This window comes from Salmo salar, chromosome ssa05 (assembly GCF_905237065.1).
Source record: "Salmo salar chromosome ssa05, Ssal_v3.1, whole genome shotgun sequence".
NCBI lineage: Eukaryota > Metazoa > Chordata > Actinopteri > Salmoniformes > Salmonidae > Salmo > Salmo salar.
The window spans coordinates 37,301,563-37,324,434 of record NC_059446.1 but is presented as its reverse complement, the minus strand read 5'-3'; the positions used below and the strand labels follow the sequence as shown (position 1 = coordinate 37,324,434).

Here is a 22,872-nt window from a genome sequence, read left to right as displayed (position 1 = left end):
GCTGATGAAAGTGTACTGCTGGTATCAGTCTGATCACAGAGCGGCTGTGGTGAAACGTTTAACACGCGTCGCCCGTATACTTTGCTAACTCTAAACCGCGAAGGTTTGAATCGAACGCTGGCTTCGGCTGGACCCGCTAACAGTGGAGCACTAAATGGAGATGGAATGTGCTTAGCGGTTAGGGACACTGCCAAGTCTCAGGTCCGCCTGGGTGCGGGACTCTACACATTCTATGTGGGAGCTCTCCTCCACGTTCCTTGGAGCATGTAGTGGAGATTGCATGTGCCTTACCATTAGCTGACACTACCAGGCCTCACTAGACTCGAGGCAGAGACTAAACCCAATGGCCCCGCAGTGATAGGGCATTGCATGGATCTGGATCATGCCCTACGAAGTGGGGAGAGGTATCTCCAGCTTGTCTGGGGAGAGAGGTCTACATCTGATGTAAGTAGTACCATCCACACCCATTGATTTGCTGCAGACCCATAAAACGGACGGATGAAGCCTAGGTTCCCACTGGGCACGGATCACTGAATGTCAACTTGATGAAATTCAAAGAAGCATACCCACCTGTCGCAGTCACACTCAAATCACCCAAGCACATTTGGTGTATGTGCTTGGCTGAGGAGCCAATGATGCGAAGCTACCATCTGTGGTATTATGACTGAATGCCTCTAAGTCAGAATCCCCCCTAAACGTAACGATACCGTAGCACCACGGATCTTCGGTTGGCCTGGGATAGCCTGCCTCTTTTGGCAGATGAGTAGAGCCATTCGTGACGGGGTTGGGGTGCGGCCGGATGACTTGCCGCCCCTCTCCTGATGTGCATCGCATGTTTGTGGGGAACTTGGTGCTAAATCACTCGTAGACGACCTGATTCTTGGTTAGGGCTTCGTACATAGCAGAGCAGCTCACTCGCTGCGATCTATTGAAAGTCAGCCCTCAATCCAAGCTTTTGTTGGGGACAGAAGGCGTCTTCCTCCACCATCCTCCTTCTTTACTTACGGGTTACCAGGTGCACGCAGAAGGGTCAGGGGCCAGAGGCCAGACACAGAGTATGAGAGAGCCCAGGCTGGCGGGTAGAAGGCGTAAGACATTGACATGGGGTCTGGATAGGTAGAGGGCTAGGTGGTGGTCGCCCATCCACCCAGGCCCATCCTCTGGTGAGACTGTGAGTCAGGTTGGGACTCGCTGTGGAACTCAAAGGGTCACCAGGTGCACAAGGAGGCCTCCATCAAGGCAGGGGGAACTCAGAGTCCGAGCAGGGGTGGCCTGACTCGGGGGCCATGGAGGTTGGAGTGGGGACTTAGTCTCTGAGTGGAAAAAAGTGGACGGGTCACCAGGTGCACACAGCCTGTTTCGGGTTACCAGGTGCACATGGTTCCTGACAGCAGGAATATAGATGTCTTAGTGTCATGGGAGGGGTTCTTAAGTGTGAGTGCCCCGTTTCGCCTGGTGGGCAATGTTATGGAGATGGCTGAGCCCCGCTGAGCCCTGGCCAGGACGCGGTGATGGATGATGCCCAGTGAGAGGGGTGTTGACTGGGTAGGGCGAGTAGGTGTGGAGGCCTGGAGGTCTGAAGTTCCAGGGAGTAAGCTATACACTCTCAGGGCCAGTGAGAGGGCAGGCAGGCGGGCAGGGAGTGTAGGCACTAGAGGCCTGGAGTCAGAGGTCACCAGGTCAACGGGGGCCTGCCTGGAGGTCAGGAAGGCAGGCCCCTGGGAGAAGGCCCAAGTGAATAGGTGTGTGGGTGACACTGTCCTTCAGAGGAACAAAGCAGGCAATTCATGTAAAATCGTGTGAGATGAAAATGGACAAACAAAAGGGTGTGCCATGTATAACTCTAGTCAGTGGATATTCTGAAAGTAGTTTGAGGGTTGTAGGTCACATGACCAAGGAGCTATTGAAATTAGAAAGTTTGGAAAATATATGTAAAATCGAGTGAGATGGAAATGGACAAACCAAAGGGAGTGCAATATGTAGGCCCACTGAGTGTACATTCTGAACATTGGTTGAGTCCAATAGGTCACATGACCAAGGAGCTATTGAAATTAAAAAGTTTGAACAATTCATGTAAAAACGTGTGAGATGAAAATGAACAAACCAAAGGGTGTGCAATATAGAAGGGTAGTCAGTGGACATTCTGAACCTTGTTTGAGTCCAGAAGGTCACATGACCAAGGAGCTATTGAAATTAGAAAGTTTGAAAAAGTCATGTATAAACGTGTGAGATGATAATGGACAAACTAAAGGGTGTGCAATGTGTAGGCTCACTGAGTGTACATCCTGAACCTTGTTTGAAGTCAGTAGGTCACATGACCAAGGAGCTATTGAAATTAGAATGTAAAAAAAGTTTGTACTTTGTTTACACTCCCTAACTAATTCAACTAGGAATACAAAATGCTGCTCACATCTCCATGTTTATTAGCTTTGGAAAACGAATTCATGTCCAAATCGTGAAAATAAGACCTGTGCAGTGTTGTGCGTAATTTTTCGAACATCATCACACTTATTTGAAGTCTGTGGCTCAAGTGGTTTGAAAGCTATTGAGGTTTGAAAGCGCAAATATCCGTCGAATATCGAACTTGAAACTGTCTTTACCTCGGTTTTTCAGTAAAGCTATTAAGACTCTCTATACAAATGGTAACAGCTCTATCAAACTGAAACCTGGCACCTCACCTAGATTTGAGTTAAAGAGAGGAATTAGGCAAGGTTGTCTTATCTCACTGTATTTATTTTTATTAATCACTCAACCTCTTTCAAATTCCTTAAATAATAGTCCTGTACAAGGTATTTTCATAGCTGGTAAAGAAATTATTATAACCAGCTGGCTGATGATACTACACTTTCTCTGAAAGACACTAGTCAGATTCCCATATCGATCAATGTGATATAATCCTTTTCCAAAGCATCTGGCCTATATCTTAATATTAATAAATGTGAAAGATTGTGTGACACCCTCATATTATGGCATTCCAGTAAAAGAAGAACTTACATATTTAGGCATAAACATTACTAAGGATCAGAAGTCTAGAGGCTTACTAAATTTTAACCCTCACATTAAAAAAAGCCAGAAGAAGCTAAATCAATGGCTACAGAGGGACTTATCCTTAAAAGGAAGAGTCCTAATAACCAAGACTGAAGGTATCTCTAGACTAACATATGCCGCTCTATCTTTATATCTTTATATTTCTCGCATGGAATAGCCTTCTTTTCTCAGAACAAGAATAGACTGACGAGTTTCAGAAGAAAGGTCTTTGTTTCTGGCCATTTTGAGCCTGTAATCGAACCCACAAATGCTGATGCTCCAGATACTTAACTAGTCTAAAGGCCAGTTTTATTGCTTCTTTAATGAGAACAACAGTTTTCAGCTGTGCTAACATAATTGCAAAAGGGTTTTCTAATGATCAATTAGCCTTTTAAAATGATAAACTTGGATTAGATAACACAACGTGCCATTGGAACACAGGAGTGATGGTTGCTGATAATGGGCCTCTGTACACCTATGTAGATATTCCATAAAAAAAATCTGCCGTTTCCAGCTACAATAGTCATTTACAACATTAACAATGTCTACACTGTATTTCTGATCAATTTGATGTTATTTAAATGGACAAAAAAGTGCTTTTCTTTCAAAAACAAGGACACTTCTAAGTGAGCCCAAACTTTTGAACGGTAGTGTATGCCTTATGTCATGCCTTATTGGAATGGTTTTATTGAGAATGTCTGTTGGAAAAAAGTTTGGATGTTGCCACACACATACCTACTTATTAACAAAATTAAGGAAGTTTCTTAAAAAATTATTTATAAATATTATCCCGCCAACCATTATATGAAGAAGTAAAAAAAAAAAAAGAATTCAAATTGTACCTTTTGTAATGACCACCCAGAAACAGTGTTGTATCTTTTTTGGCATTGTATTCATGTAAGGAATCTGTGGCAAGACATCAGTAGATTTATAATTGAACACATTTATGAAGATTTTACACTATATAGAGAGATGTGCTGCTTGATTCTTTACTTATGATAGAAATAAATTGAAACAATTTTATGTAATTCATTTCATTATTCTTTTGGCCAAATATCCTATTCCCCAATGTAAATTTACAAACAAAACATCTTATTACTTTGCAAAAAGAAATTGAACTATTATTGAACTAGGAAATTAAATACTCAGCCAACAAAAAAGCTATTAGAATGATCAATGTGTGTATGCCCCTTAAGGTCCTTGTGCAATGTGATATTGTACCCCCTAGCCCAAATGTCCTTTGTATATTTTTTATATATACTTGTGCTCCCATGTACTTTTTGTATTGATTTGTTAATAAAAAAAGAATAAATACAATTCTATATATTTTTTTAATAAAATACAATTTTAAAATTAAATAAAGACGTTGTTGTGCTTCACATGCATTTGCCCCACACTGTATCTGGTTCTTTAGGCTTAAATTGACTTAAACAATTATTAGAGTGAAAGTGAAATAATTCAATTAAGAATAAATGAGACCAATATTGATTCATGTGCATAATATTTAAGGAACAAGTCAAATCCACCCACACAAGAACCGTCAGAAAAAAATTGGCTTTAATTTCATTTCAGCCCTAGAGTTTAACACAGTGATAGTGCAAAGAGACAGACAGTACGATGTGAACATACAGAGAATGCGGCAGAACATTGGCAAAACATTGATCTTCATTCAGATGGTTCTCTGCTCAGATCAAAAAGAATGTGAATGACACATGAGTTTACAAGTTTCCCTTTTCATAATTCTTAACCGTGTTCAAATATGACATAAGAAAGAGGTGTTGAGTACCATAAAGGGTTGTTTATGTTACCATCTGTAGTAGGATGTCCCTTGGAATTATCCGTACCTAGGTATGACATGCGAGGGTTAGGTTAGTAAACATGCTGGAGCTAGAACCTCGTTGTCGTGCGTCCTTATTTTAGATAATACTACACCATCATAGCAAAATCATGTCTATGTGGACTCTCTTCAAGACCACAACATATGAGTTAAGACAATTGGTGTGTGCCTTATCTTTAGTGACTTTGAGATCACGGTCATGTGTGAAAGTCAATAGCACCCATTTTCTGAGTTATTCAACCATTTTCAAATAATGCTTTGAACGATAAACAGAGAGGCTGTGAATGTATTACTGTTAATATATTATTCAAACAACATATTATCTAAAGGTACATTACTGGAGGTTGGGACACATGGGGTGTGTTCGTAAATTCACTCTGGAGTGCGCTCAGAGTGCGCTCTGGGCTTTCATAAATTTAGAGCGTTGTTAGAGTGTCCTTTCGTGAATACAGAGCGTTTTGCTCTCGGGGTGTTCAGAGCACACACTGGACGCTCTGGCTGAGGAGTAGGGTTGATCCGAGCGTTCTGACCTCACAACGGCAGTCAAGCACCCGAGCTAACTGGCAGAAGTTGGCTAGCTTGCTAGCTACTTCCAGACACAAATGAGAGAACACCTCACTCTGACTATTTTATTCGCCCTAGCATAGCTGGTTAGACTGTTTTCGTTTTATCTAGGGCATTGGTGACTAACTGTGCTGCTGGCAACAATTTAATTAAGTTTTTCTGCAGACACCGGTCATATTCAACGGTGCTGCGTGTTCGTAAGTAAATACCTGTTGTTCTGAGCTCTGGCACACTCAGACGAGAGTTCTCTGAAATCAGAGTAGACAGCCAGAGTGAATTTACAGACCCACCCCATGATCAGCGCATAGAAGGAACAAGAAAGACATTGATTTTGATGACACAGCATGCATGCTGAAATAGGCACATAAACACTCCATACCATAGTGCAAAAGGCCTAAATGCATTCTTGTACATTGAACACATTTTACAAAACACCAAGCGTACAAAAAAAGACAGCAATCATTCTGAAATGTGTGCGGTTTGATAGGTGCAGAGCAAGTTAATATAACCATTCGGCAATCATAATTCATTGATCGTTTAAATGATCACAGAGCGGACGAGTCGTGGATTAGGGAAGAGAAGGAGAAAGGGTTCAGCTTGTAACCTGTTCCACTGTAGAATTTATTCTGGAACTCCACCCTAGGAGAGAGATAACATTTTCAAAAAACAACAGACAATATTGCATTACATTTTTTTCACGAATAATATGTTTGATCTTATTCTCCATTCACACACTCCTCTCCCCTTCGTCTAATTCCTTCCCACCATCTCTCACTCATTCTCACCCCCCCACCTCTACCCCTCCCTCCCTCCGTCCCCTTCTCTCACCAGTGCAGACGCAGGGCATGCAGGAAGGCAGACAGGCCCTCCATGACCAGCAGGATGGAGACTGTCAGCACCGCGAAGACGAAGAAGAATAGAAACAGGATCACAGATCCCATGTTGCCTTGCCAGGTCAGCGCGTTATGCAGCACCATCTCCCAGAGCACCTCCGACAGCTCTGGAGGGACGGAGGGTGAAAGGGGACACACTGAGTAGGCGCTAGAATGAGTTAGCACTCTTAAAGGAATGAGTCAGTGTGCGATCAGTAAGTCACTGTAAATCAGTGGGGAAAGTGTGTGTGCGTGTGACTCACGTGCGTGTGCAAGGCTGAGGGCCCACAGTCGTAGGTAGGAGGCTGTGTTGGAGATGCAGCCTAGACAGTACTCTATGGTGTGGATGGCCTGGTGCATGAATGCATCAGCAGCGTCAAAATCCTACAGAGACGCAGAGAGAATTAGCTTTTTTTTTTAAGACAGGGAAAAAGGGTAGAGAAGTTGGACGGAGTAATATGTTATTACTTGTGACACTAGCTCGGGCTATGAGTACATTGAAACGGAGCTAGCACGGGTAACACAGTGATGACTCGCTCCCCCTCTCCCTCTCACCACCACCTCCTCTCTGTGACTCCCCACCTCTCCCTGATGAGCATTGATGGAACTGTTCTCACCCAACAGGGGTCGTCTGTCTCCTGCCTGGAAGACACAATCACATCAGACCCACTCACAGAGATTATAATACATACTGTATATAAATACATATATTAATACATAATAAACTCATCAAAAAAAGAAACGTCCTCTCACTGTCAACTGCGTTTATTTTCAGCAATCTTAACATATGTAAATATTTGAATGAACATAAGATTCAACAACTGAGACAAATTGAACAAGTTCCACAGACATGTGACTAACAGAAATGGAATAATGTGTCCCTGAACAAAGTGTGGGTCAAAATCAAAAGTAACAGTCAGTATCTGGTGTGGCCACCAGCTGCATTAAGTACTGCAGTGTATCACCTCCTCATGGACTGCACCAGATTTGCCAGATTCACTTGCTGTGAGATGTTACTCCACTCTTCCACCAAGGCACCTGCAAGTTCCCGGACATTTCTGGGGGGAATGGCCCTAGCCCTCACCCTCCGATCCAACAGGTCCCAGGCATGCTCAATGGGATTGAGATCCGGGCTCTTCGCTGGCCATGGCAGAGCACTGACATTCCTGTCTTGCAGGAAATCACGCACAGAACGAGCATTATGGCTGGTGGCATTGTCCTGCTGGAGGATCATGTCAGGATGAGCCTGCAGGAAGGGTACCACATGAGGGAGGAGGGTGTCTTCCCTGTTACGCACAGCGTTGAGATTACCTGCGATGACAACAAGCTCAGTCCGATGATGCTGTGACACACCGCCCCAGACCGTGACGGACCCTCCACCTCCAAATCGATCCCGCTCCAGAGTATAGAGTACAGACATTCCTTCGACGATAAACGCGAATCCGACCATCACCCCTGGTGAGACAAAACCGCGACTCGTCAGTGCAGAGCACTTTTTGCCAGTCCTGTCCGGTCCAGCGACGGTGGCTTTGTGCCCATAGGCGACGTTGTTGCCGGTGATGTCTGGTGAGGACCTGCCTTACAACAGGCCTACTTGCCCTCAGTCCAGCTTCTCTCAGCCTATTGTGGACAGTGTGAGCACTGATGGAGGGATTGCGCGTTCCTGGTGTAACTCGGGCAGTTGTTGTTGCCATCCTGTACCTGTCCCGCAGGTGTGATGTTCAGATGTACCGATCCTGTGCAGGTGTTGTTACACGTGGTCTGCCTTTGTGAGGACGATCAGCTGTCCATCCTGTCTCCCTGTAGCGCTGTCTTAGGCGTCTCACAGTACGGACATTGCAATTTATTGCCCTGGCCACATCTGCAGTCCTCATGCCTCCTTGCAGCATGTCTAAGGCACGTTCATGCAGATGAGCAGGGACCCTGGGCATCTTTCTTTTGGTGTTTTTCAGAGTCAGTAGAAAGGCCTCTTTAGTGTCCTACGTTTTCATTACTGTGACCTTAATTGCCTACCGTCTGTAAGCTGTTAGTGTCTTAACGACCGTTCCACAGGTGCATGTTCATTAATTGTTTATGGTTCATTGAACAAGCATGGCAAACAGTGTTTAAACCCTTTACAATGAAGATCTGTGAAGTTATTTGGATTTTTACCAATTATCTTTGAGAGACAGGGTCCTGAAAAGGGGACGTTTATTTTCTTGCTGAGTTTACGTATATTACACATACAGATGTTATACACATAAGACTAAACAAAGTCATCCTAGATACTTACACTCAAATCAATAGGCATAGCACACGTCCAGACAAGACACACACAACACAGTTTCTCACCATGTGCCGGTGCTTCCTCCTGTGTGTGATGTATTGATGGATGGGTTTCCCCAGCAGCAGGACTGGAACAGAACACAGCGCCAGTACCACCAGGACCTTCTGCACCACCACCTACAGTACAGAGAGAGAGGGAGTTAGAACGTCACACACACACACACACACACACACACACACACACACACACACACACACACACACACACACACACACACACACACACACACACACACACACACACACACACACACACACACACACACACACACACACACACACACACACACACACGAGTGCATGTTGTATTTTGGAGAGAGCCTGCTGCCATACTATTGTTTACCTATAGATTATATTTTCAAGGACTCAGCTAACATTACGCATACTTTAGACAAATAAGTACATTGGAGTGAGCGCGTTGTGTGCCCTTCCATGCCTTACCACAAACATACCAGTCCTGTACAGTGGCACCAGGTTTCCCCACAAAACACACACATTCAGACAGACACATTCAGAATGATACCTGTCCTCCGTAGAGGGGCGGGTTGTCCTTGTTCTCGGTGAATAGGAACATGTCTATGAAGTGGATGAGGATGCTGGGGGCGGAGTTAGAGTGGGTCGTGTCGAAGGCCAGCCACTTGAAGATGACCATGAAGACCAGGTAACCAAACAGACACAGCATGAAGAACAGCTCTGGGATCAGTACCAGGAACACACTGCTCAACTGGTTAAAGTGTCTGGCGGGATGGGGGAGAGAGGGATGGGTAGAGTGGGAGAGGGATGAATAGAGAGAGACAAAGAGAGAAGTGGGTGGGTAGAGGGAGAGGGATTAGTAGAGAGAGATGGGTAGAGAGGGAATCGTAGGTTTATGAGTAAGGAATGCATAGGCAGAAGGATGGGTTTGAGTAGAGAGAGAGGGGTAGGGATAGCAAGAGGGATGGTGAGAAAATTATTCGTTTACAGTGATACTCCCTTGCAGTTCCATACACACTAGGATTGGGGTCAATTCAGGAAGTACACTCAAATTCTAATTCTCTACAATGCTTTTCAATGAAAAAAAAGTGAAATTGGAATATGGTTAACTTTCTGAATTGAAAAGGAATTGACCCCAACACGCACGCACGCACGCACGCACGCACGCACGCACGCACGCACACACGCACACACACACACACACACACACACACACACACACACACACACACACACACACACACACACACACACACACACACACACACACACACACACGCATTCCCTCACATGTAGTTGAAGAAGGCCAGACAGACTCCGAAGGTCATGTGGATGACCCCGATAATGACAGACATCTTCATCTTGTAGGAGTTGAGGAACGTCAGGTGGTTGTTGGACATACCCCAGACCTGAGAGGGACAGACAGACAGCACAGCTACTCATAAGAACAGTCACGGAAACAATCAAGAGATGAGAGATGAGGAAGAGATAGATGGAGAGTGAGAGATGGAGGAGTGAGAGAAAGATGGAGGCAGCGTGAGGTGCATTTCCATACCGGGTCGATTCCAAAGGGATAGGGTCCAGTAAAAACCCCAGTGATGTTAGGGTCCAGGGACAGGAAGTTGTTCTCTTTAACAGTTGTTGGACTAAGAGAAAAAGACAGCGAGAGAGAGAGACACAAAACTCATATTGTAAACATAACATACAGGACAATCAGAAAAGTGATTGTGGCGCTGTTATGCATGTGTGAGTGACGGGCATGGGCACACGTGTGTGTGTGTGTGTCCTTACTTCCACTCTCCGTTCTCAAACATGGGTCCTACATGCCAGCCGGAGCTGAAGGGGCTGAGTCCTCTGCTAAAACACTCATTGTAGATGGCCCCAGTGTAGACAGAGAACAGTCCCATCAACAGGATCAGATAACGTCCTCCAAACATCATCCTCCAGATCTAACCCACACACATAGACATTATATTAGGACTGTTCCTCTGAATCAGTCTCCCAATTTAGAGGGTGTGTATGAAAAGGTGTGACTGTGTGTGTGTGTGTGTGTGTGTGTGTGTGTGTGTGTGTCTGTGTGACCTCATTAGTGTTGTTCCTGAGTTTGGGGTCCTTCTCCTCCAGAACCATCCAGAGGGCAGCCAGGGACATCAGCAGACCGTGACCCACGTCCCCAAACATCACGGCAAACAGGAAGGGGAACGTGATGATGGTGTACACCGCTACAGAGACAGGGGGGAGGAGGGAATGAGAGAGAGTGGAAAAAGAGAAAGGGAGATATGGGGAAAGGAGAGCGAGGGCGAGGGTAATGGAGAGAGGTTAGCCAGAGAAAGTAGGAGAGGAGAAAACAGAGAGAGGGGCAAATGAGAGAAGGGGGGCATAATAGTTTTGATCGTTGACATATACCAGAGGAGATGGTTCTTCCCTAGGTTGTTGGCTGGTTAGAGGTTGGAAGTGACCGCTAAATGAATTGATGTATTGATTGGACTGATACCTGGGTTGACCTCGCGGTAACTGGCCACTCCGTAGGCGTCTACAATGTTCTGGAAGCCTGCAGTGAAGGAGTTGGTGGGAAACAAGGTAGGAGGAGGTGTGGAGCAGGGGAGGCGGTTGTAGAACGAGTCCACCCCGCTGCCACTCTTCCTCTGATGGGTTAGAGACAGAGAGAAGATGAAGGGGCTTAAAGTCATATAAGTTTAGGGTACTGTGTAAAATGACATCCATTCCTTGATTTCAACAGCGTGACAACAACATACAACTAACTCGCTCTTGTTGCGTTAGTCAACCGCACAATCGCTGTCCCTCTATTCTCCTGTGTCTCCCAACTCCCCGTCCCTGCTTCCTTCCCCTCGCTCACCCCTCCTTCCCTCAGGGCGCTCTGTAGTTCGGGCAGCTTGCTGACGGGACACCAGGCTTCAGCGATCAGACACTTGTCGGTGACGGAGGGGCTGCAGAGGTTCAGTACGGCCTGGACTGCCTTAGACTTCTGGACCCGCACCTTCCACTGGGGCAACACCACTACTGCACGCACCAACATCTGCTGGAGGAACTGCTCTGTCTGAGAGAGGACCTGAGGAGGGGAGGGCAGAGGGGTGAAGGACGAAAGGGGGAGGTGTGGATTAAGGACGGAGTTCGAGGCAACTTTACAGACAGTAAACGTTCGCTCTGTTCGCTGCTCCCAAGGATTTCTAGTGAAGTTTAGTGATGCAGCAACAAAGTTGAAGGTGAATGCATTTTATACAGCGCTAGTGTCTGACTTACTGATTTGATGTCTTCAATTCTGCCCTGCAGTCCCTGGAGAATTTCCTCTCTCTCCGTGGGGCTGTCAGGATACGCAAACACCTGCGTGTGGAAGCTGGAAATGCAAGTTATCAAGGAGGTGCAAGAAAGACAAGGGTCATTAAACAAGCATGCACATGGACCACCGCAATGTGGTAAATGACACCACAAGAAGTGGACAGGTTTACTCACCAATCACAGATCTTCTTGACCTTCTGTCCGATCTGATCTCCCCAGTAGGATATGAGGAACACTGTCCACTGCACCATCTCCCCCTGCAATCCCATCACATATTAGAAATGTTGATGCATTGACCATCTTGTTTGTCACTCTTACTTAAAAGGAAAATTCCACCCCCCAAATTTGTTTTTGTTTCATTTAGTATTTGTTTCAAGATATAAAACTTCCAAAATACAGAAATACAGCCGGTATTATGCATTTAGCATTTGATGCAACTTGATTGCTGATATGCAAAACATTTTGGGACTATATCAATTATGGACTAATGAAACAAATACCAAAAGATAGGGTGGAGTTTTACTTTAAGTATAACTTTTCTCTTCATTTCTTTCCTCCTCTCCCTCTCTCCTCACCGTTTCAGGATGCTCCAGCTGCTCCTCCATCTCTCTGAAGTTCACGACGATGTAACCGCGGCATGCTCGCCATAGCAACCGCTCAAACGATGGGACTTTCCAGGGGTGGACCACACCGGCCACAAAACTGCAGAAGAGAGAAGGATGAGAGACGAGCCAAAAAAATAGGCAAGTTGGCAAAAGAGGATGTTGACCAACTGGAAAATCGATCATTGTCCAGAGCCAATGGAAGAAAAAAAAAATAAGGTGGAAGGACACTGGCAATCGCTTTCACCAATGATGTTTACCGGAGGTGGACATCCTGTCGGTTAGGCTCCAATATGCCTACTGTTTCACGTAGAGGAGGTGGAGCCTGTAAGAGGAAACAATAAAAAGGGTTTGGGAGACTTTAACACATCCAAACAGTAGTTTTAGTTCTCTGAGGGAGTATGTCTGGTTGAGAGAGAGAGAGAAATTAAATGATAAATTATACAGACAACAAATTCCAATTGGCTATACTTAAACTCTTTAACATCATCCTTAGCTCTTGCATCTTCCCCCCAATATTTGGAACCAAGGACTGATCACCCCAATCCACAAAAGTGGAGCGAAATTTAACCCCAATAACTACCGTGGGATATGTGTCAACAGCAACCTTGGGAAAATCCTCTGCATTATCATTAACAGCAGACACATGCATTTCCTCAGTGAAAACAATGTACTGAGCAAATGTCAAATTGGCTTTTTACCAAATTACCGTAGGACAGACCATGTATTCACCGTGCACACTCTAATTGACAAACAAACAAAACAAAACAAAGGCAAAGTCTTCTCATGCTTTGTTAATTTAAAAAAAGCCTTTGACACAATTTGGCATGAGGGTCTGCTATACAAATTGATGGAAAGTGGTGTTGGGGGGAGAAACATACTACATTCTAAAATCCATGTACACAAACAACAAGTATGCGGTTAAAATTGGCAAAAAACACACACATTTCTTTCCAAAGGACCGTGGGGTGAGACAGAGATGCAGCTTAAGCCCCACCCTCTTCAACATATATATCAACGAATTGGCGAGGGCACTAGAACAGTCTGCAGCACACGGCCTCACCCTACTATAATCTGAAGTCAAATGTCTACTGTTTGCTGATGATCTGGTGCTTCTGTCCCCAACCAAGGAGGGCCTACAGAAGCACCTAGATTTTCTGCACAGATTCTGTCAGACCTGGGCCCTGACAGTAAATCTCAGTATAACAAAAATAATGGTGTTCTAAAAAAAGGTCTAGTTGCCAGGACCACAAATACAAATTCCATCTAGACACCGTTGCCCTAGAGCACACAAAAAAACGATACATACCTCGGCCTAAACATCAGCGCCACAGGTAACTTCCACAAAGCTGTGAACGAGCTGAGGCAAAGCAAGAAGGGCCTTCTATGCCATCAAAAGGAACCGAAAATTCAACATACCAATTAGGATCTGGCTAAAAATACTTGAATCAGTTATAGAACTCATTGCCCTGTGTGGTTGTGAGGTCTGGGGTCCGCTCACCAACCAAGAATTCACAAAATGGGACAGACACCAAATTGAGACTGCATGCAGAATTCCGCAAAAATATCCTCTGTGTATAGCGTAAAACACCAAATAATGCATGCAGAGCAGAATTAGGCTGATACCCGCTAATTATCAAAATCCAGAAAAGAGACGTTAAATTCTACAACCACCTAAAAGAAAGCGATTCCCAAACCATCCATAACAAAGCCATCACCTACAGAGCGATGAACCTGGAGAAGAGTCCCCTAAGCAAGCTGGTCCTGGGCCTCTGTTCGCAAACACAAACAAACCCTACAGAGCCCCAGGACAGAAACACAATTAGAGCCAACCAAATCATGAGAAAACAAAAAGATAATTACTTGACACATTGGAAAGAATTAACAAAAAAACAGAGCAAACTAGAATGCTATTTGGCCCTAAAAAGAGAGTATACAGTGGCAGAATACCTGACCACTATGACTGACCCAAACTTAAGGAAAACTTTGACTATATACAGACTCAGTGAGCATAGCCTTGCTATTGAGAAAGGCCACCATGGGCAGACCTGACTCTCAAGAGAAGACAGGCTATGTGCACACTGCCCACAAAATGAGGTGGAAACTGAGCTGCACTTCCTAACCTCCTGCCAAATGTATGACCATATTAGAGACACATATTTCCCTCAGATTACACAGATCCACCAAGAATTCGAAAACAAACCCAATTTTGATAAACTCCCATATCTACTGGGTGAAATACCACAGTGTGCCGTCACAGCAGCAAATTTTGCGACCTGTTGCCACAAGAAAAGGTCAACCAGTGAAGAACAAACGCCATTGTAAATACAACCCATATTTATGTTTAGTTATTTTCCCTTTTGTACTTTAACTATTTGCACATCGCTACAATACTGTATTTGGTCATAATATGACATTTGAAAGTCTTTATTATTTTGGAACTTCTGTGAGTGTAATGTTTACTGTTAATTTGCATTGTTTATTTCACTTTTGTTTATTTATCTACTTCACTTGCTCTGGCAATGTTAGCATGTTTCCCATGCCAATAAAGTTCTTAAATTGAAATTGAATTGAGAGGGTGGTGATGGGAGGTGTAGTTTTGACCTGTGAGGCGGTGAGGGAGTGGGTCTGGGTGAGAACTCCTTTGTACTGGCTGAGCTGAATCAGCTGGGTTCTGAGACCGTCTCTGTTCCTGGACACCTCTTTGAGCTCCCTGGCCAGCCTCTCACTCTCCTCCTCAATGGTGAGCAACTCTCTGGGCTGGGGGGCCAAGGGGTTCGGGCAGGGGATCGGGCCATGGAAGGGGGGCAACAGGGACCTATTGATCTCCTGCTCCAGGAACGCTGAGTGGAGAGAAAGATGAAAAGACAGAGAGATGGAGGGAGAGACAGGGAGAAAGATATGGAAGGATAGAAAGACCGAAGGAGAGAGAGAAAGAGAAATGCATAGGAGAAAACCGTCAAACAATTTTCCTGTTATTAGGATAGAGGTTTTAATGAGCGGCCTTGGTTTAGGTGACCATAGTGTGAGAGATCTAGATACTCACTGAAAGTTTTCTCCAGTTCCTGACATCGTCTCACTTCCCCCACAAACTTCCTCTGGAAGGAGTTGACATTGGGGTTCAACTGATTCACCACGGAGGGAATTAGCAAAAGAGAGAGTTAGTTACTCACAAGTTATTCACACTAGGCTTTATTTAGTTGACACGTCATTAACGTCAAACCTAGTTATTCATAGCAAGACGGTTGAGATATTAGTTGCAGCTATTAGTTCTAAGCCAGTGAATCTTTAGTCATGCGAAGATATGAGACAAACAAGATCAGGGGAGAACAGAACTCACGTCTCTGAACTCGACCAGGCCCAGTTCTCCCAGTTCACTGACACAGTTATAGGCCGAACTAGACTGGAGGAAGAGCTGCACCAGGCATACCTCCTCACTACGGAACATAGAACCCATCGCCACCTAGAGATAGGCCTAGAGGGAGAGGGGGAGAGAAGAGAGCAAGAGAGAGAGGGAAGTTGGTTAAGAAGGTAGAGAAAGAGACACAGCTGGAAAGGAGATTGGATAGAAGGAGTAAATAGATAAGAGTAATGAGAGATAAGGAGAAGAGATAGATTGTGGTAATTGTATTAAAGTGCACGGCAAGAGGCTAAACTCTTGAGGTAGGACACTACCAGAGCAATAGGCCTACACCCGTGGCTTCAAAAACAGCTGACAGAAGGCAGTTGCAGAAAAGGGAAGGATGAATTCAGGCCCCTCTGACTAACTGAAAAAGTCACATGAATTGCAAAACAATGGAATTTCCACTTCCCAACTAATGAAATGCTGACAGCAAGTCAATACATCTATCCTTAGGTCTCGATACACGACCACCCTTCATGTGGGTAACTAAAATAGGTCCACAGTGAGGAATTTCAAGGACTTTTCGGAGAGACTGGAGAGAGACTGAACGAATAGACTACACAATGAGTGATAGGTTCGGTTTCGCTTTACCAGAAAAATGTGCACCACCCACAAATGCCGCGAATTCGTCCAGCATCAATCATTCCAAACGAATTTAATGTAACAATTTCGCGGGGAGAGTTGCTGTCATCATGAGACATTGTTGGCAACATTGTATGCAAAAGTTGGCAAATGTCCCCCCCCCTCTTGTCAGTCAAAACAAAACAAAACACGGATCCTGTTTGGCGACTATGTTTCCATACATTGCATTATTAGGCTATAAATCAGTTATTATTATTACATCAGTTATTATTAGGCAACTTATATTTTTCCAATGTCAGCATCTCAAATAGCTTACAACAGAAGGTTCAAGTTATCCACATACCTGTAACTGAAATTAGACAACTTGTTGACCGACCTCCATATACGAATCTATCCTTTGAGAACAAAGCACGTTGCAAATGTATAAACTTTACCTGTTTTCTTCAATCTGTCCCGCTCAATCGAATGTGATGGCTGTTTGTGAGAGTTAGCTCGAGATGACAGAAAAGAACAACAAACAGTGTCAAACAAATCTCTTGACGGTAACGTCAGTTTCTTAACATTCTACTGTACAGTCACCCGTACACTTGTATTCTGCCAGCAGCACAAATGATGACGTCACTTTCGTTGCCTTAAAAAAAACTGCATTTCAAAACATTGCAATGTGGATAATTAATTCAAAAGATATACTTTTTTTAAATCAATGACCACTTCTATTGTGACAATAAGAAAATGCACTGGGTAATTTCTGAAAACAGATACAAATTATGGGTGTTTTTTAAATTTATTAATACCAATAATGACAAAATACAATGTTGATGCTGGTATGTTGAGAATATTGGGCTGTAGAGAGAAAACGTTCCTACCTATCTTAGCTAAAGTGGGGTGGAAAATACTCAGTAGGGTCTCTACTACCAAATAGGGTTCGTTTTGGAGTGGGACTGTGTCATACCCAGGAGCACTTTGTTCTAGGTCCCCTCCATAGCCCCATTCACTGTAATAGACTGTACATGGGATACATATTGGCTTGTGGAGAGAAAGCCCCCATACAAAGATAACCATATTAGGTTAGTAGAGACCCTACTGAGTATTTCCCACCCGCCTTTAGCTGAGACAGGTAGAAAAGTTCTCTCTACAAGCCAATAAGAATCCCATGTACAGTCTATTACAGAACACAGCATTGGGCGCTATAGAGGGGGTGGAGAACTAAGTGCTGCTGGGCATATATGACACAGTCCCCCTCCAAATCTACACAGTTGGTTAGTAGAGACCCTACTGAGAATTTCCCACCCCACTCTAGCTGAAACAAGTAGAAAGGTTCTCTCTACAAGCCAATAAGTATAACCGTGTATTGCATTGCAGGAGTGGGTGGAGAAAGGATTTTTTTTTTTACCTTTATTTAACCAGGTAGGCCAGTGGAGAACAAGTTCTCATTTACAACTGCGACCTGGCCAAGATAAAGCAAAGCAGTGTGACACCAACAACACAGAGTTACACATGGGATAAACAAACGTACAGTCAATAACACAATAGAAAAATCTATATACAGTGTGTGCAAATGTAGTAAGATTAGGGAGGTAAGGCAATAAATAGGCCATAGTGGCGAAATAATTACAATTTAGCAATTAAACACGAGTGATAGATGTGCAGAAGATGAATGTGCAAGTAGAGATACTGGGGTGCAAAGGAGAAAAAAATAATAACAATATGGGGATGAGGTAGTTGGGTGGGCTATTTACAGATGGGCTGTGTACAGGTGCAATGATCGGTAAGCTGCTCTGACAGCTGATGCTTAAAGTTAGTGAGGGAGATAAGACTCCAGCTTCAGTGATTTTTGCAATTCGTTCCAGTCATTGGCAGCAGAGAACCGGAAGGAAAGGCGGCCAAAGGTGGAGTTGGCTTTGGGGATGACCAGTGAAATATACCTGCTGGAGCATGCTACAGGCAGGTGCTGCTATGGTGACCAGTGGGCTGAGATAAGGCGGGGCTTTACCTAGCAAAGAATTATAGATGACCTGGAGCCAGTGGGTTTGGCAATGAATATGAAGAGGGCCAGCCAACGAGAGCATACCGGTCGCAGTGGTGGGTAGTATATGGGGCTTTGGTGACAAAACGGATGGCACTGTGATAGACTACATCCAATTTGCTGAGTAGAGTGTTGGAGGCTATTTTGTAAATGACATCACCGAAGTCAAGGATCGGTAGGATAGTCAGTTTTACGAGGGTATGTTTGGCAGCATGAGTGAAGGATGCTTTGTTGCGAAATAGGAAGCCGATTCTAGATTTAATTTTGGATTGGAGATGCTTAATGTGAGTCTGGAAGGAGAGTTTACAGTCTAACTAGACACCTAGGTATAAGGAGTCACCAGTACTCTGTATTAAACCAGGTGCTCAGCACAAGAGACCCATTTAACATTTACATTTACATTTAAGTAATTTAGCAGACGCTCTTATCCAGAGCGACTTACAAATTGGTGCATTCACCTTATGATATCCAGTGGAACAACCACTTTACAATAGTGCATCTAAATCTTTTAAGGGGGGGGGGGTTAGAAGGATTACTTTATCCTATCCTAGGTATTCCTTAAAGAGGTGGGGTTTCAGGTGTCTCCGGAAGGTGGTGATTGACTCCGCTGTCCTGGCGTCGTGAGGGAGCTTGTTCCACCATTGGGGTGCCAGAGCAGCGAACAGTTTTGACTGAGCGGGAACTGTGCTTCCTCAGAGGTAGGGAGGCGAGCAGGCCAGAGGTGGATGAACGCAGTGCCCTTGTTTGGGTGTAGGGCCTGATCAGAGCCTGAAGGTACGGAGGTGCCGTTCCCCTCACAGCTCCGTAGGCAATCACCGTTGTCTTGTAGCGGATGCGAGCTTCAACTTGAAGCCAGTGGAGAGAGCGGAGGAGCGGAGTGACGTGAGAGAACTTGGGAAGGTTGAACACCAGACGGGCTGCGGCGTTCTGGATGAGTTGTAGGGGTTTAATGGCACAGGCAGGGAGCCCAGCCAACAGCGAGTTGCAGTAATCCAGACGGGAGATGACAAGTGCCTGGATTAGGACCTGCGCCGCTTCCTGTGTGAGGCAGGGTCGTACTCTGCGAATGTTGTAGAGCATGAACCTACAGGATCGGGTCACCGCCTTGATGTTAGTGCAGAACGACAGGGTGTTGTCCAGGGTCACGCCAAGGTTCTTAGCACTCTGGGAGGAGGACACAAGGGAGTTGTCAACCATGATGGCGAGATCATGGAACGGGCAGTCCTTTTGCAGATACTATTGAGTAATTCCAATAACATATATTTGTATTTTATTCAAAGTGTATTTATTTAAATATAGCCTACACAAAAGCTTTCAATATACCAGCATTTTTGTAAACTTTCAAAATAAATTCTGGTATAAATAATAAAAAATGTAAATACGTCAAATTATACATGTATTTTTTCAGAGGTTGTTGCAATGCTGTGATGTTTTAAAATGTTTTATTGCTAGTCAAAGTTTAGCATGTCTTTGCCGGGGGACTTTTTTTTATACATACATTTTGCAATCGTCCTGCCAGCATAATATCCTGCCGGTAGGAGAATGGTAATCCTGAGTACTGTCTTTGGTGAAGTTCTTAGGGAAAGGAGCGAGAGAAATTACTCGCCCTTCCCGTTCGCTGGTTTCATGTCATATTATTTGTTAACGTTCCCAAACTTTATTTACATAGGTCAGAGGCCTAAGGACAGACTGGATAGATGGCAAGTGGACATTTAAAAACATGTTGAGTTTTCTACCCTACAGTATATATATTATTCTCTATTTTCCCCCATCTTAGCCCAAATTCCTCAAGCAGCCTTATTAAAAAAACACAAACTTGCAGCTGCAGACTGGGACATGCATTGGGCCCTGGCATTTTATCCACACCAGCCCACATCACGTTGTGCATGCCACCATACACACACACATACACCCTAACCCTACACACCCTACTTAGACAGGCAGTAGTGCTGACACACAACATTGGCAGTACAGTACAGCGTTTCTCAACCACTTCTGTTCCAGTGTCTGGCGAGATTCGATCCTCCTCTTTTTTAACCAGAACATGTTTAAAACAAATACAATATGTAAAAGCACCACTGGAGATACAACTCACCACTATAACTGCGTCTCTGTCTGGATATACAACTCACCACTATAACTGTGTCTCTGTCTGGAGATACAACTCACCACTATAAGTGTCTCTGTCTGGAGATACAACTCACCACTATAACTGTCTCTGTCTGGAGATACAACTCACCACTATAACTGTCTCTGACTGGAGATACAACTCACCACTATAACTGTCTCTGTCTGGAGATACAACTCACCACTATAACTGTGTCTCTGTCTGGAGATACAACTCACCACTATAACTGTGTCTCTGTCTGGAGATACAACTCACCACTATAATCGTGTCTCTGTCTGGAGATACAACTCACCACTATAACTGTGTCTCTGTCTGGAGATACAACTCACCACTATAACTGTGTCTCTGTCTGGAGATACAACTCACCACTATAACTGTGTCTCTGTCTGGAGATACAACTCACCACTATAACTGTGTCTCTGTCTGGAGATACAACTCACCACTATAACTGTGTCTCTGTCTGGAGATACAACTCACCACTATAACTGTCTCTGTCTGGAGATACAACTCACCACTATAACTGTGTCTCTGTCTGGAGATACAACTCACCACTATAACTGTCTCTGTCTGGAGATACAACTCACCACTATAACTGTCTCTGTCTGGAGATACAACTCACCACTATAACTGTCTCTGTCTGGAGATACAACTCACCACTATAACTGTCTCTGTCTGGAGATACAACTCACCACTATAACTGTCTCTGTCTGGAGATACAACTCACCACTATAACTGTCTCTGTCTGGAGATACAACTCACCACTATAACTGTCTTTGCTCTAGACATACGTGTTGCCTCCATGTTGTGCTGTCTATCTGTCTCAGCATCTTCTCTGCTGTCACTTTGTGCTTCTTCTTGTTCTCCGTCTGTCTGCTTAAACCATATAAGTTATAAAAGCCAAGCTAATGACTTAGGCTATATAGCAAATTAGTGCCTGTCATTTGTGCTCCCCTGAATCATCACCTACCCTAAGTGTTAATTACTATTACAGGGCTCCAGACTAACATTTTACACTGGTGTCAATAACTTTTACAGTTGGTGGCAGTGTCCCAGTCATTCATGCTTTATTAAGAAGTATAATAAAATAGGCTACTGAGATATTCAATCACTAAGTTGTTTCATCTAACACGTCCAAGCAGGAATGCATGATTCAAGATATTTTGATGCGCAACATAATCCAGTAATTTGTCATGAATTTTGGGTTGACAATTAGAATATAGTTGCTATATTACTGTCAAAATAGGACACCAGAATTTCCCGATTTGTTGTTTTGTTCATAGGCTAAATAATTTGGGGTTCAAATCCTGAGAAAGTGGAAACTCAAAACACTAACTAAATCGCAAAATCTAAATATAATACCCACTGCTAGTAGCCATGTATTCATCCAACAGTACATTTAGTGTCCTAATAAAATGTGCAGTTGTAAGCTATTACCCATGGGACCTTAGGCCTATGCCCTCGCAATGGCCGGTGTGCAAATTCCGAGCACACGCTGCTCCATATGATCTCAAAAGCCATATCAAATATCTTGGTTGTAAAATAGTGGCTATTGAGCTGAATATTGAAAGTTGAGAAATACAAAATATACAGTGCATTCAGAAAGTATTCAGACTCCTTCCCTTTTTCCACATTTTGTTACATTACAGCCCTGTTCTAAAATTCGCATCAATCTAGACACAATACACCATAATGACCCTGAAGTCTCCATCGCTAACTATAACATTTTCCGCCAAGATAGAAATGCCAAAGGGGGCGGTGTTGCAATCTACTGCAAAGATAGCCTGCAGAGTTCTGTATTAGTACCCAAGTCTGTACTCAAACAATTTGAGCTTCTACTTCTAAAAATTCACCTTTCCAGAAATAAGTCTCTCACTGTTGCCGCTTGCTATAGACCTCCCTCTGCCCCCAGCTGTGCCCTTGATACCATATGTGAATTGACTGCCCCCATCTATCTTCTGAGCTTGTGCTACTAGGTGACCTAAACTGGGACTTGCTTAACACCCCGGCCATCCTACAATCTAAGCTTGACGCCCTCAATCTCACACAAATTACCAATGAACCTACCAGGTACAACCCCAAATCCGTAAACACGGGCACCCTCATAGATGTCATCCTAACTAACTCGCCCTCCAAATACACCTCTGCTGTTTTCAATCAAGATCTCAGCGATCAATTCCTCATTGCCTGCATCCGAAATGGGTCTGTGACCAAACGACCACCCCTCATCACTGTCAAA

The 22,872-nt window shown here is 44.2% G+C and overlaps 1 protein-coding gene across 4 annotated transcripts; it reads right to left on the bottom strand.

The window, feature by feature from the left end:
- Positions 1–4,567: 4,567 nt before the first annotated feature.
- On the bottom strand, positions 4,568–17,104 carry LOC106604771 (V-type proton ATPase 116 kDa subunit a3). 4 transcript variants are annotated; one of them, XM_014199790.2, is made up of 20 exons: positions 16,917–17,104; positions 15,838–15,972; positions 15,544–15,622; positions 15,102–15,340; positions 12,758–12,822; positions 12,471–12,597; positions 12,070–12,152; positions 11,860–11,953; positions 11,456–11,668; positions 11,093–11,243; positions 10,681–10,820; positions 10,390–10,547; positions 10,154–10,244; positions 9,889–10,007; positions 9,149–9,362; positions 8,632–8,742; positions 6,856–6,942; positions 6,564–6,684; positions 6,257–6,428; positions 4,568–6,067 (listed from the first exon to the last, which is right to left on the bottom strand). In XM_014199790.2, the coding sequence occupies exons 2-20, from the start codon at positions 15,952–15,954 to the stop codon at positions 5,974–5,976; spliced, it is 2,475 nt and encodes an 824-aa protein (XP_014055265.2). In that variant the 5' UTR covers positions 15,955–15,972; positions 16,917–17,104; the 3' UTR covers positions 4,568–5,973. The 4 variants fall into 4 exon arrangements, 3 of the variants coding, with proteins under 3 accessions (XP_014055265.2, XP_014055266.2, XP_045574101.1); XM_014199791.2 differs by having other exon boundaries at positions 6,883–6,942; XM_045718145.1 differs by lacking the exon at positions 16,917–17,104 and having other exon boundaries at positions 15,838–15,993.
- Between the last annotated feature and the right edge of the window lie 5,768 nt (positions 17,105–22,872).

What these genes read in the sequence shown, in the direction of transcription:
- LOC106604771 (XM_014199790.2), bottom strand. Translation starts at nt 15,954, where the DNA reads ATGGGTTCTATGTTCCGTAGTGAGGAGGTATGCCTGGTGCAGCTCTTC. An exon ending in TTACCGCGAGGTCAACCCAG is followed by an intron (nt 10,821 to 11,092) that starts GTATCAGTCCAA and finishes CTGTCTCTGTAG; the next exon opens with CGGTGTACACCATCATCACG. An exon ending in GTCACAGAGAGGAGGTGGTG is followed by an intron (nt 6,685 to 6,855) that starts GTGAGAGGGAGA and finishes GCGTCTCTGTAG; the next exon opens with GATTTTGACGCTGCTGATGC.